This window comes from Nilaparvata lugens, chromosome 6 (assembly GCF_014356525.2).
Source record: "Nilaparvata lugens isolate BPH chromosome 6, ASM1435652v1, whole genome shotgun sequence".
Taxonomy (NCBI): domain Eukaryota; kingdom Metazoa; phylum Arthropoda; class Insecta; order Hemiptera; family Delphacidae; genus Nilaparvata; species Nilaparvata lugens.
The window spans coordinates 8,004,251-8,016,793 of NC_052509.1; the positions used below are offsets into that span (position 1 = coordinate 8,004,251).

The window sequence follows — 12,543 nt, forward strand, 5'->3', positions numbered from 1 at the left end:
GTCGTGTGTTGATGGGAAGGATATTATTCTATATCCTTTTCAGAGAATCAACAATTATTCGTTGAAACACCGGTGATTTCTGAAGTTACATCACATATAATCTTATCATATTCTAATTCATTCTTTATTCTCATTGATTAATTTTTTATACTCAATACTTATACACGAATTTTATACGTGAAATTCGTTGAATAATGAGCATTACCGTCATTCAATGTAAATTAGTGTATAAGCATAGAGAAACGATAGCAATTGTTTCTTACGCTATTGTTTCTCTATGGTATAAGCCAGTAAATATTGTAATATACATGAATAAAGAACTCTAATCAAATCTCCTTTCTCTTCTAAATTCATACATCGTAATACGATGTATATCAATATACTATATTTCCCGCAATTCTAGACCTTTTCTAATTCCCCTGCTTCTTTATCCCTTCTACTGCTCCTCCATTTCTACTTCTCACTTTCCCACATCTCCTTCTTCTCTTCTTTTCTTTCATTTCTACCTTTCATTTTTTCCCACTTCACCACCCTTTCTACATCTACTATTCTCTCACTTCTTCTTTCTTCCATCTTCTCCTCTCCACTTCTCCTCCGTTCCCGTTTCTTCCAATTTTCTACTTCTCCTCTATTCCTACTTATTCTATACTTTCCTGCATTTCTTTCTTCTCCACTTTTGTAGATCTCCTTTTTCTCCACCTCTGTGCCATTTCAACTTCTTTTCCTTTCCACTTCATCATCCTTTCTCCCTCTACTATTCTCCTACTTCTCCCTTCTTTCGTTTTCTACTCTCCTCCGACTTCTTCATTCCTATCTATTCTCCATTCTTTAATTTCCTACTTTCCTCCTACTACTCCCTTTCTACCCCTCCTCTACCACTTCCACTTCTCCTGCCTTTCTACTCCACCTCCTCATCTAATTCTTACAATTTTCCTCTTCCCCTACATTTCTCCTTCTCTTATACTTCTCCATCATTCTATCTCTCCTATTTCTCCTACTTTACTTCTTCCCCTCCATTTCTCTCACTACATTCCTGCTTCTCTTTCGCTCTATATAACATACCTTTCTACTTCCTCCCCCCATTTCGACAACTCGTTCACTTATACTTTTTCAAACTCCTACTTCTCCCCTTCTTGTCCCCTTCTTCTCTTCCTCAGTTTCTACCACTTCTTCTTCTTCTTTTTCTTCTTCTTCCTTCCTTCCTTCTCCTTCTTCTTCACCTTCTTCTTCTCCTTCTTATTCTACTCCTTCTTCTCCTTCTTCTTCTTCTTCTTCTTCTTCTCTCCCTCTCTCCTCTATCTTCTCTATCTCATTCACTCTCTACTTCCCCTCTCTCCACCTTCCATCCTTGCTCCCCCCACCCACCCCTTTCCGCATAACAATTACACCCCACATTTGTATCTCCAGCATTCAAACCTGCTCGAAATTTTGTTCTCTCTGCGGTTTTTAAACGATGAAATATCAACGAAATCCAACAATCTCATTTAGAAAGGTTCATTACACCATAGTGTAACGCGAAAATTAGCCAATTCCCTTACCACTCTACTCTACCAAAGCCTATTACTCAGCACACATACGGTTGGCTGACATCTGCTGTGGGATTCTGAGACCAATTAAATTACTCTATTGTTTGTTCGTGATTTCGTTGAGTTGAAAGGTAGAGATTATGAATATTCTACAGTTGAAGATATGAACGATATAAAGTATCGCCAAGGTACATCAGTTTATGTGAAATTTATGATAGGAATATTAGAATCTCATTTGATCATTTCGATTGATATTCTGTTAATACAGAAGGTTAAAGTGATTGTAAATTTCGGCTGAAAATTATTATGTTTCCAATTCGATATTATTGAAATTATAAGGCTTTCAAGTGTTTTTTCGGCTTTTCAACAACATTACTAGATTCAAAATTATTATCACCATATCAATTATTCTCAAGAAGTATTCTCAGGACCAGAAATATGGAGTTCATGAAATACACATAATCTTTTGGATTTCATTACCATAGAATTTTGAAAAAGAAAATAGTACAAGCTGAGTTTATCATTTTCTAGATGATGATATGTATTATAGATCATTGTAATAATTGATATATTGATAGATAAATGATTGATTGAAATGAATGAATAGTTGATTGAACCAGAGGAATATCACCATCTCTTGATATGCTTATTGAGCTATTATAATCTAATTTGTAAATAGAGATAATTCCAGTTCTCAAAAAACCTCATCTTCACATGAACCCTGTTGGATGAGCAAAAATGCAAAGATTGAAATTTAATTTTCATAGATTGAAATTTCATTCTCACATGACACTCAAGATAAAATAAATGAAAAATAAGTTGAACAATTCATGGAAAACCGAGAGATCATTGATAATCACATGGAGCCTTGAAATGTAAAAGATTCAGGGTGAAAAATCGATGTGTTAACAAAAATAATAGAAGATGATGAATAATCTTTCAATTCATTTTATACGGTAGGCTACTTTGTGCTTAAATGTGAAATACTTTCATTATTTTCCTACCTTTTATGCATGCTTACTCTTCCTTAATTTTTATGCTTGCATGGCTTTCATCTTTAGAATCTACTGAATTTTCATATTGGACTGTTTCATATTTCTGTTTTGCCAGGATATAGTGATGATTCTATTGAATCTAGTATTCTTATTAATTCAAGTGCAATATTTTATCATAATTTCTCTTTTGTTCTTAATTCATTGTATGTAATTTGAGTTATTATTATTTGCAAAATTCAATCTATTTGATTTGATCCAATAGCATATATATTTCAATGGAATAGGATATTCTGTTCAAAAACTACAGATATAGGAGAATAAATTATTGATAACTCACGGTCAGTATTTGAAGGTGTTTTAGCAGCGAACACTTTGGCAGCTCCCTCCAGTTGCGGCGACATGAGACTGGTGATAGCCAAGCACAGCCATAGCGGATGCATGTTCAACACTCACATAACACACTCACAACCAACAACCACTACATAGCCACTCACGTACAACCTGTCATCATCCACCTGTTAACACACAAAAAACAAATACAAATTAAATGAGAGGTTTCATTGACAAAATAAGAATAATTTCATTGACAATCTAGAATGGATTACAACGTAATTTCTTATTGAAAACTGATTGTAGCATTTTTCAATTTGAAAATCGATTTATCCATTATTCTTTATCGATTCATACATTAAGTACATCATTAAAATGATAAGGAGAGAGAAAATAAGGTAACCTTGTGCTATTCCTTTTCAATATTTGGATAAGGTACATATATAGTCCGAAATAGGTTAAGTCTTGTTGTTGTTCACTTCACAAAATTGTCAGTCCTTAATTGTTTTCGCAAAGGCCATTTTTAAGTTTAGATGCTTCAAAACCAAACATAAAATAAATATTTCACATGATTTATATTATCATATTATTGAATAAATTTTAATTATTCATTCAGAGTTAATTGAGTAGATCAATCTGAAATGGTGAAAATATTATTGAAGGGTGAAGTTTGAGACTGGATAATCATTGAGTATACTATTGATTGTTGATTGGAGTTTATCAAGGTGAAACTAATTTACTCCGAACAAATTCACAATATGGTATCGGGCAATCATTAGTGAATAGAAGCCAACCAATTGATAATAGAGTATTAATAATAGTGGATAAGAAATTAATAATAATTTTATTACAGTAATGCTATAGTGAGGTCACGTTATAATGGCAGTGGAGAAGGGAGAACAACGTTTCCGAACCTCTGTCTTGTCAATGCCTTCTATAAACAGTAGCTGATACAGGTTTATTAATGTAATATTAACTGTTCATTCTCGTTCAATACAAGCAATATTTTATCAAGCAATAAATTATATTTTTCAATAGTTTCATAATGAATTTACATAATCAATATGGAATATTTTGTTAATTAATTATCAATTCTACACTGTTAGAAGACGATCTGGCAACTGAGCGAATTGAGAAAGAGATAGCGCAATCCGCTTTGTTGAATGATAGACAAGGATAGCAAAGCCATTACCAATCAAACACTGCCATTATAACGTGGACCTCACTATAGAAATAATACTGCTAAAATGATCCTAGTTAACTGAGATCTTGAACCAAGACATAGGCCATTTTATACTGAATTTCAGAAGACATTTGTTGAAGTACAAATAATTCAGTGTGATCCGAGAATTTTCTAAATCTTCATTACTTTATCTTCTATGGACCAGTTTTGGCGGCTTCCTCAATCAATAAATTCCATTTAATTTATTGTTTCACCTCTGAACTGTTACTCAACAGATATCACTGCAACAAGTTTAGCAGCATAGTTTAAAACTTCAATCACCAGTTCAAAATCAGTCAACTTGGCATTCAATTTTTACTTTCCTTGCCCTATTACCATAGGTAAGGAAAGTATTGCTTTCGGAAAAAATTAAGTACCCCAATTTCTAAATTTCTTTACGTTTCAAGGTCCCCTGGGTCCAAAAAACTGGTTTTTGGGTATTGGTCTGTATGTGTGTGGTGTTGTGTGTGTGTGTGTGTGTGTGTGTGTGTGTGTTGTGTGTGTGTGTGTGTGTGGTGTGTGTGGTGTGTGGTGTGTGTGTGTGTGTGTTGTGTGTGTGTGTGGTGTGTGTGTGTGTGTGTTGTGTGGTGTGGTGTGTGTGTGTGTGTGTGTGTGTGTGTGTGGTGTGTGTGTGTGTGTTGTGTGTGGTTGTGTGTATGAGTGTATGTGCGTCTGTATACACGATATCTCATCTCCCAATCAACGGAATGACTTGACTTGACTTCGGAACTTAAGGTCCTTACACTATAAGGATCCGACACGAACATTTTCGATCAAATGCGATTCAAGATGGCGGCTAAAATGGCGAAAATGTTGTCAAAAACAGGGTTTTTCGTGATTTTCTCGAAAACGGCTCCAACGATTTTGATCAAATTCATACCTATGGAAGTCAATGATAAGCTCTATCAACTGCCACAAGTCTCATATCTGTAAAAAATTCAGGAGCACTACATCATCTATGCAAAGTTTGATTTTAGATTCTCAATTATCAGGCTTCAGAAACAATTTAAACCAAAATATTCAAGTGGAAAAGATTGAGCATGAAAATCTCTACAATTAATATTCAGTAGCATTTTCACCTAAAATTGAAAATAAGCTCGAAATTCGAGATAAATAGATTATTCAATTGCAAAATGTTGGCAACTGTTGATTCTATTGAATCATTCACTATGAAGAGATAGCAGACTTGTGTCTGCAGAGCTATTGTCCTGTCACCAGCTGGCTCAGATCTTGGAAAAGTAGACCTGAGATGCGCGGGAACACTAGCGTCAGTTGATCAATTTTCATAACGGCAAGGAAAGTTGTGTGAGTGCGCCACACCAGATATTTTAACATGAAAAAGACAATAAATCTTTCATATGAATTATTCCATTGCACTGTTGAGTGATACAGAAATATCAAAGAATTAATAAAAATGCGGAAGAGAAATCTTCATCAGAGGAAAATTATTCTTCCTTCAGAACAGAAATCTTTATCAGAGAAATATTTTTGTTTTGAAGAGAAGACTCTCTACTAAAGCAGAAAAGACCATCTATCATGGAGAGAGTTGAGCTATCCAGTACATGAACAATCTACATAACAATAACACAGTCATTGTAGAGTATGAAGAAGTCGTGCTAGGAATTTACTACCATTCATACTCCAAACAAGAATAATCACTGTACAAGAGAAGCTTCACAAAAAGAGAAGCTATGATTGAACGAGTCTTGTTTGTACTGTTAGTTATGAAGCTACATAGAAATGATAACTATTGGAACAAATAATAACCACTGAGCAATGGTTTCATATTATGAATCAAATTTATGCAGTGGAAGTTTAACATGAGATGCATTGTTTCAAAAAAAGAGAAGCTATGATTGAACTTGTCCGTTTGTACTGTTAGTTATGAAGCTACATAGAAATGATAACTATTGGAACAAATAATTACCACTGAGCAATGGTTTCATGTTAAGGATTATATGGAGATATAATTATGAAGTAGTAGTTTTTAATGAGATGCATTGTTTCATGAACCAACATACTGTAATAACAGAACACGAGGATTGAAACAGCTAATGATTTCATATCAATTTTCATACTATCTGAACATCTACAGAGAACGTGATAAATTGAGTTTGAAAGTGTTGAGTATCGAAAATTAGGTCGATGAGATTTGAAGGAATGGGAAATGAGACAGTTTATCAATTTCCAAATGAATAATGATTTTTATCACTGAATGAAAGACTGGATGTTGTCCAGCCAAAGATTCATGGAAAATCATATATTCATGATAAAGTTTTGAAATGTTGAGTACCGGAATGAGGTCAATGAGATTTGAAGGACTGAAAAAGATTCAGTTGAAAAATGACCAACAAATAAAATAATGAAGCTATTGATGTTAATGTTCAATATATAATTAATGTTAAACTAGATATCATCACTGAATGAAAGGACTAGATGTTGTCCAACCACAGATTTATTGAAAATCGAGATACCGGTTTCAGTTGTTACAGCATTTTCAATATCTGGGTAAACTAAAACTACAAGTAAAGAGTACAGTATTTATATTAAGGGTCGAGCACCGCTATTGGTGGAAGCCTTGACTATCATGGTGAACGCTTACGATTGGCCTAGACAAGCCTCAAGGATAGTGTATAGCTATAACTATTATACTATTCTTGGGCAAGCCTTCCCCAGTTAACGGTTCAGACAAAACAGAATGACGATTCGTACAGTAAAACATCAGCAAACACAGCAATGAAAGATTATTGGATAGTTACATGTTATGGAATAAATATCCAATATCAATAGAAAAATGTTACAAAAGCATGGAAGGAATGAGGGAATACAGTAACAAATCACCAACACATTCATGACAAAACAAGATTGGTGTTGTTCTATCAGTTAAAAAGAATCTGGAAGTTTAAACTTGACTGTGAAAATTATCCTGAGTTATTTCTAAAGCCTCTAGAATATTGAGAAGTCTGCATTTGTTCAGAAGTATGTCTATGTTTACCTTTACAACTATTCGGAAATCAATATCGTCCTTTTCTAGGGGTGGAATGTGTCACGCATAGTTATCATTATTTACTTCTTAACAGATTTTTTGGCTACAATATTGAATCGAGCAATTTATTTTTGAAAATGAATACCTTCACTTCAAAAAACTTTACACAGAAATGGTGATGATTTTTCCAATGAATTTTATTTTAAGATTGTATGTTACTAAAAATGTCGAAGAAAATTATCTATAGACTACTCATTTCACTACTATTTAATACCAGCACTACAATACAATTAGATGAAGAAAACTATTAGTTCATGACTATTGATTGATTTGTCATATATTTGTCATTAATAAATTCCAACATTCATTAAATCACCACCATACAATCTCACTCCATTTTAATAGTTAACAGCCGAAGGTAAACGATAAAACTACACAAGAATATACCATGAACCGATCATTCAACATTAGGTCAATAGACTGTTCATCTCAGAACTTTATTGGTTTCTAACTACTCTCAAAATCGACCCAGCCTCTGATCACAGCCAGTCTATTAAATATTTAGCAAGCTGTTAACAGGTTTTAGTATAAGGCTCATCCCACTACACTATAGCAGTTCGATTCACTACAAATAGTCACCATTGTTTGAATAGGAAGCTTTGATTTATTCATACAAAATGCTGATTGTTCAACGTAAATTACACTATAGTGAGGTTCACTTTGAACTGTCAGACCTTCTCATAAATAGCATCAATGCTTAATAATTCAATTAATGCTGACAGTTTTAAGTGAATCTCAGTACAAATCCACTATAGTAAGGTTCACTTTAACTGACAGTATTCCTCATATATGACATCGAAGCCTCCTAATTTAACTAATGCTGACAGTTTTAAGTGAATATCAGTACCAAATCCACTATATTGAGGTTCACTTTAACTGACAGCAATCCTCATATATGACATCGAAGCCTCCCAATTCAACTAATGCTGACAGTTTGAACTGAATCTCAGTGCATGTCCACTATAGTGACAATCTCTTCAACTGACAGTTTTCCTTTGTAAGTGACATCAATGCTTTCAATTGAACCACTAGTGACAGATTAAAGTGAGTCTTCTGTGTTGGCGATTATCGAATGAATTTGCTATTTTCATTAAGGCAGCCGGACTCTCTCTCCCTGTTTGCATTAATAATGAGGAGGATAATGCTGTATATGCTGCCGGTGCATCCTATAAACGGATTTGCCAGAGATTAGGCCAGCCATCAACGATCGCTTAATTATAGTGGCCGTGATATCCGATGACATTAAGCGGGGTGAGAGAGGGTCTGACAGAACCTCTAGACTGTGTAATCCAAATTAAGGTTTAAAGCAGTTTTGGGCGAACGCCTGTTGTTTTTACCTGGATTGTATTTGTATATGCTGAATAAATAAATAAATAAATAAATAATAGAGAGAGAGAGAGAGAGAGAGAGAGAGAGAGAGAGAGAGAGAGAGAGAGAGTGACTGAGAGAGAGAGAGAGACAGACAGACAGACATACAATATGAGAGAGATAGTGAGTGTGTGTGAGAGAGAGAGAGAGAGGGTGACAGTCAGACAGAGAAACAATATTAGAGGGACAGTGAGTGTGTGAGAGAGAGAGAGAGAGAGAGAGACAGAGAGACAGTATGAGAGATATAGTGAGGTTGTGTGTGAGATTAGATTAAATTTCTTTATTTAAGTATATTACAATATTTACTGGCTTATACACTAATTCACATTAAATGATTGTAATGCGAATTATTCAACGAATTTTACAGAGTATAAATAATTAATCAATGAGAATAAAGATTGAATGCAATTAGAATATTGATGATATATGATATTGCGATGTAACTTCATAAACTATTCTGTTTCAACAAATTATAATAATAATTATTATCGATTCTCTACGAAGGATATAAAATAATATCCTTCCCATCAACACACGACCGGGAGGAGAGAGAGACAGATAGTCAGAGAGACAATATGAGAGAGACAGTGAGTGTGTGTGTGTGAGAGAGACAGTGAGTGTGAGAGAGAGAGAGTGACAGAGAGACAGTATGGGAGTGTGTGAGTGAGATTGTTAGGTGAGAGGTGTGCGTTTGTGTGAGATAGAAAGAGATATAGAGCTGGAGTTAAGGGGGAAATGTAAGAGAGATGATGACAGAGAGAGAGACAGTGATATAGAAAGGAAGATAGAGACAGAGTGTGAGTGAGAGAAAAGGGAATGTAGGTGACAAGATGAGTGAGATAGAGTGAGTGATATGGAAAGAAAGTTTGAGAGAGAGAATGAGGGAATGTGTGTGAGATGAGTGAGAGAAAGTGAGAGAGAAGAGGGCAGAGAGATTTGCACATCAGGAGTACTTCACACGTGGAAGGAGAGGTAGCGTCATAATACGATTTGATAACACCCTAATATTAGATGGTCTAGAGTGCATAACACATAACACGTGTACGAGGGGTTAGGCCATAGTTTGTAGGACAAATAAGGATTAAAATTTAGATAAGAGAAGATTAGAAACATACCTAGATTTCTATTTGAAACATTTGATTCTCATTCGATCTTCAGTTGGAACCTGATTGATTCTTCAAATTTTGTACACTGCTACTAGAGAAGTAGTAATATTGCTCCGTGATGAAATACATGTCACAAACACTGATTAATCCAGATTAACGAGAATTAATTAACTTTTTGTGTAGTTGAGAAGTTGATAATGTGGTGATTATCCATATTAGATAAAAAGAATGTATGAATTCATGGCTTCTTTCTTTTATCATTATAAAATAGAATTATAGTACCCTTTAAAATTGATAAAATATTAAAAACAAGAATACAATTTGTATTTAGTTAATAAATATTTTTATTATGAATAATTAATATTTTATTAATTTTAAAGGATAGTACCCTTTAAAATTCTATTTTATAAATAAACATACTGAGAAATTGTGAAAAACCACAGATTTTTTTGAAAGTTGGAACTCTTATCAGAGATTGACAATTGTGTAACAACCGAAACTGGTTTTTCTAACTTTCAATAAAATCTGTGGTTTTCACTATTTCTTAGTCTTTTTATTTGAAATTGTCTTCAATTGTTTCAACACTGTAGGTTAGAAAACTATGAATTTCCAAGTAGTGATAGTATTTAGTGATAGATTCCAATATTCAATGATAGTATATCAACCTTCAAAGCTAATAGAAAATTTTCTCCACACATTCAATTTATCTCAAATTCCATACAAAGAATGAGAAACCCAAGTTATTGTGTTAAGAATTATTGAAAGTTGAATAAAACTAATATATCAACAACTGTTGAAAAGAATGTTACAATTTGAAAAAAGTTGAGAAAGTATTTAACTAACATGCAAGTTGAAAATTTTCATTTTAATAGTTAAGTGAGTGATCCAAAACATGAGAAAATAGTAGAATATTTTTAAAATAATGGTTATTCCTTGTTTGTTTTGAATTTCTGAATATTGTAGGTCATTTCATGGATTTTTATTTCATTCAAGAGCAGAAGTTTAAGATCGTCCTGTGCTCTGTCACAATGCGTGAAATAGATCCAATAAAAGAGCCTTGAAACCGGAATACATACCGAAAAAATATTTGGTAGCCTAATAGTGGAAATTGTTCATCTTCATGCCAACTTTAGCCATTGATTTAACTAGCTAACAACAACTTTGTAGAGAATTCGAGAACAGCCCAAGGATATTGCTGTGAGAGGAAAATACTGTAGTCTAGTGTTTACAATAATCTGTCAAACTATTTCACTGACTCCACAGCCGTTACATGACTTTCAATTCCTATAAATAATAGCAAGTTGTTGTGGAAGAATTTGAGAATAGTTTTAAAATTAATAAAGCTATTTGAACCAGCATGGGCCTACATCTCGATATCCTAAAATCACTGAATCTCAATTATATTTGAGTCAAAAAGGTTCATGGTTGGAAACCTACGAATACTTCAAGTACTGTTATATTGGTAACTTTGTAACTTGGTATATTTGAGAAAGATACGGTATATTAACTTGTCAAAACCTGTCAGATTTCATATGAAATTTTGAAAATTATTCACCTTCATAATCTTTACTTTTACAATACTATGAAAAACAACAAACTTCGGTAATGTATGAATAGGAAACTCAAAGTTTTCCCAATGGATGATCGCGATCAGAATCAATGAAATTAATTATTTTCATGATAATTTAATGACTAAATCCAAATATTAGATCACATTTAGAAAAAGATCTTCCAAAGTATTCACCTAAATCTGACAATACTGCATGAAAACCAACTAACTACGACCATAGAGAAACGATAGCATATCGTTTACGCTATTGTTTCTCTATGCTACGACTAGGCAAGAACTCTATCATATCCTCTATGATAGCATATCAATTGTTAGCAAAATCATTTCGAAGATAAAATTATCGAATGGTTTTGTCAAAACTTGTCACTGTGCAATAGAATTTCAACAAAAATATAAAATAAAATCTGACAAAACAATGAAAGTCTGTAAACATTGACAATGAATGAATACTAAAACCTCACAGCCCATAACTTCTGGTTGGTTCTAGAATTCTCGTTTTGGTTAAAATTAATATTTTCAAGATGAATTATCATTAAAATATTGATGTTTCCTGCCTGTTATAACATGAAACATTTGGGATTCAACAGTCACCAGCAAAATACTACAAAAAACCAACAAACTATGTCAACGAATGGATGGTCTACTCACAGTTCAGAGATCCTTTTGATCAATCGAAAATCCACAAAACCTTAATAATTTTACTAGATAAATTTTTATGAACTTCGTAACACGTGTTAAACAATAGCGGTAAATCGGAGAGCGACACAGATTCAATGCAGACGGTAGCGCGGCGCGCAGTAAACTGACAAGTTGAATCGTGTGTCGGCCGTTTACCGTTTAGTGCCGAAAAATCCAATACACCCGAACATAGCCGAGCGTAGCCGAACATTCACGAAGAGGACTTAGTTGCAAGAGCGACTCTGAGATGAAGGATGGTCAAGGCACTAGCATTAATATCATCATCATCATCATCCATCATGGACTAGTCCACCGCTTCCTCGGTCTTCCGACGTCTCTTTCCCCATCCAACTGCAACTTCCAAGCTTGTAGTGGAAGACGCGTTGGTGCAAGGCCACACTGGATGATCATCTAGATCAGTGGTCGCCAAACAATCGATCGCGAGCTACCGGTAGCTCGTGGGGTAGTTTTTGGTAGCTCACAGAAATGCTCGTGCAAAAGAATGTCGTCCAGTTTGATTATAAACACTTTCCCAGTCTGAAGAAAATCAATGACGAGAAAAATCCTCCACAGCACCGCAGCAATAACCAAGAATACGATACAATTCTTTCAGACTTGATACAACAGTTTGATCAACGATTTCAAGACTTTAAAAGCATAACAAATATGGTACAATAATTGTACTAATTATTAATAATAATT

At 34.0% G+C, this 12,543-nt stretch overlaps 1 protein-coding gene across 2 annotated transcripts in view; it reads right to left on the reverse strand.

The window, feature by feature from the left end:
- Nucleotides 1-11,946, reverse strand: part of LOC111054449 (tyrosine-protein kinase transmembrane receptor Ror) — a 388,262-nt gene extending 376,316 nt beyond the window's left edge. For both annotated transcript variants that reach the window (XM_039430062.1, XM_039430061.1), the window contains exons 1-2: nucleotides 11,812-11,946; nucleotides 2,859-3,036 (exon numbers count right to left, since the gene is read on the reverse strand). In XM_039430062.1, the coding sequence (XP_039285996.1) occupies nucleotides 2,859-2,961 (103 nt within the window). In that variant the 5' untranslated portion in view covers nucleotides 2,962-3,036; nucleotides 11,812-11,946. The remainder of the gene's footprint in view (nucleotides 1-2,858; nucleotides 3,037-11,811) is intronic.
- Between the last annotated feature and the right edge of the window lie 597 nt (nucleotides 11,947-12,543).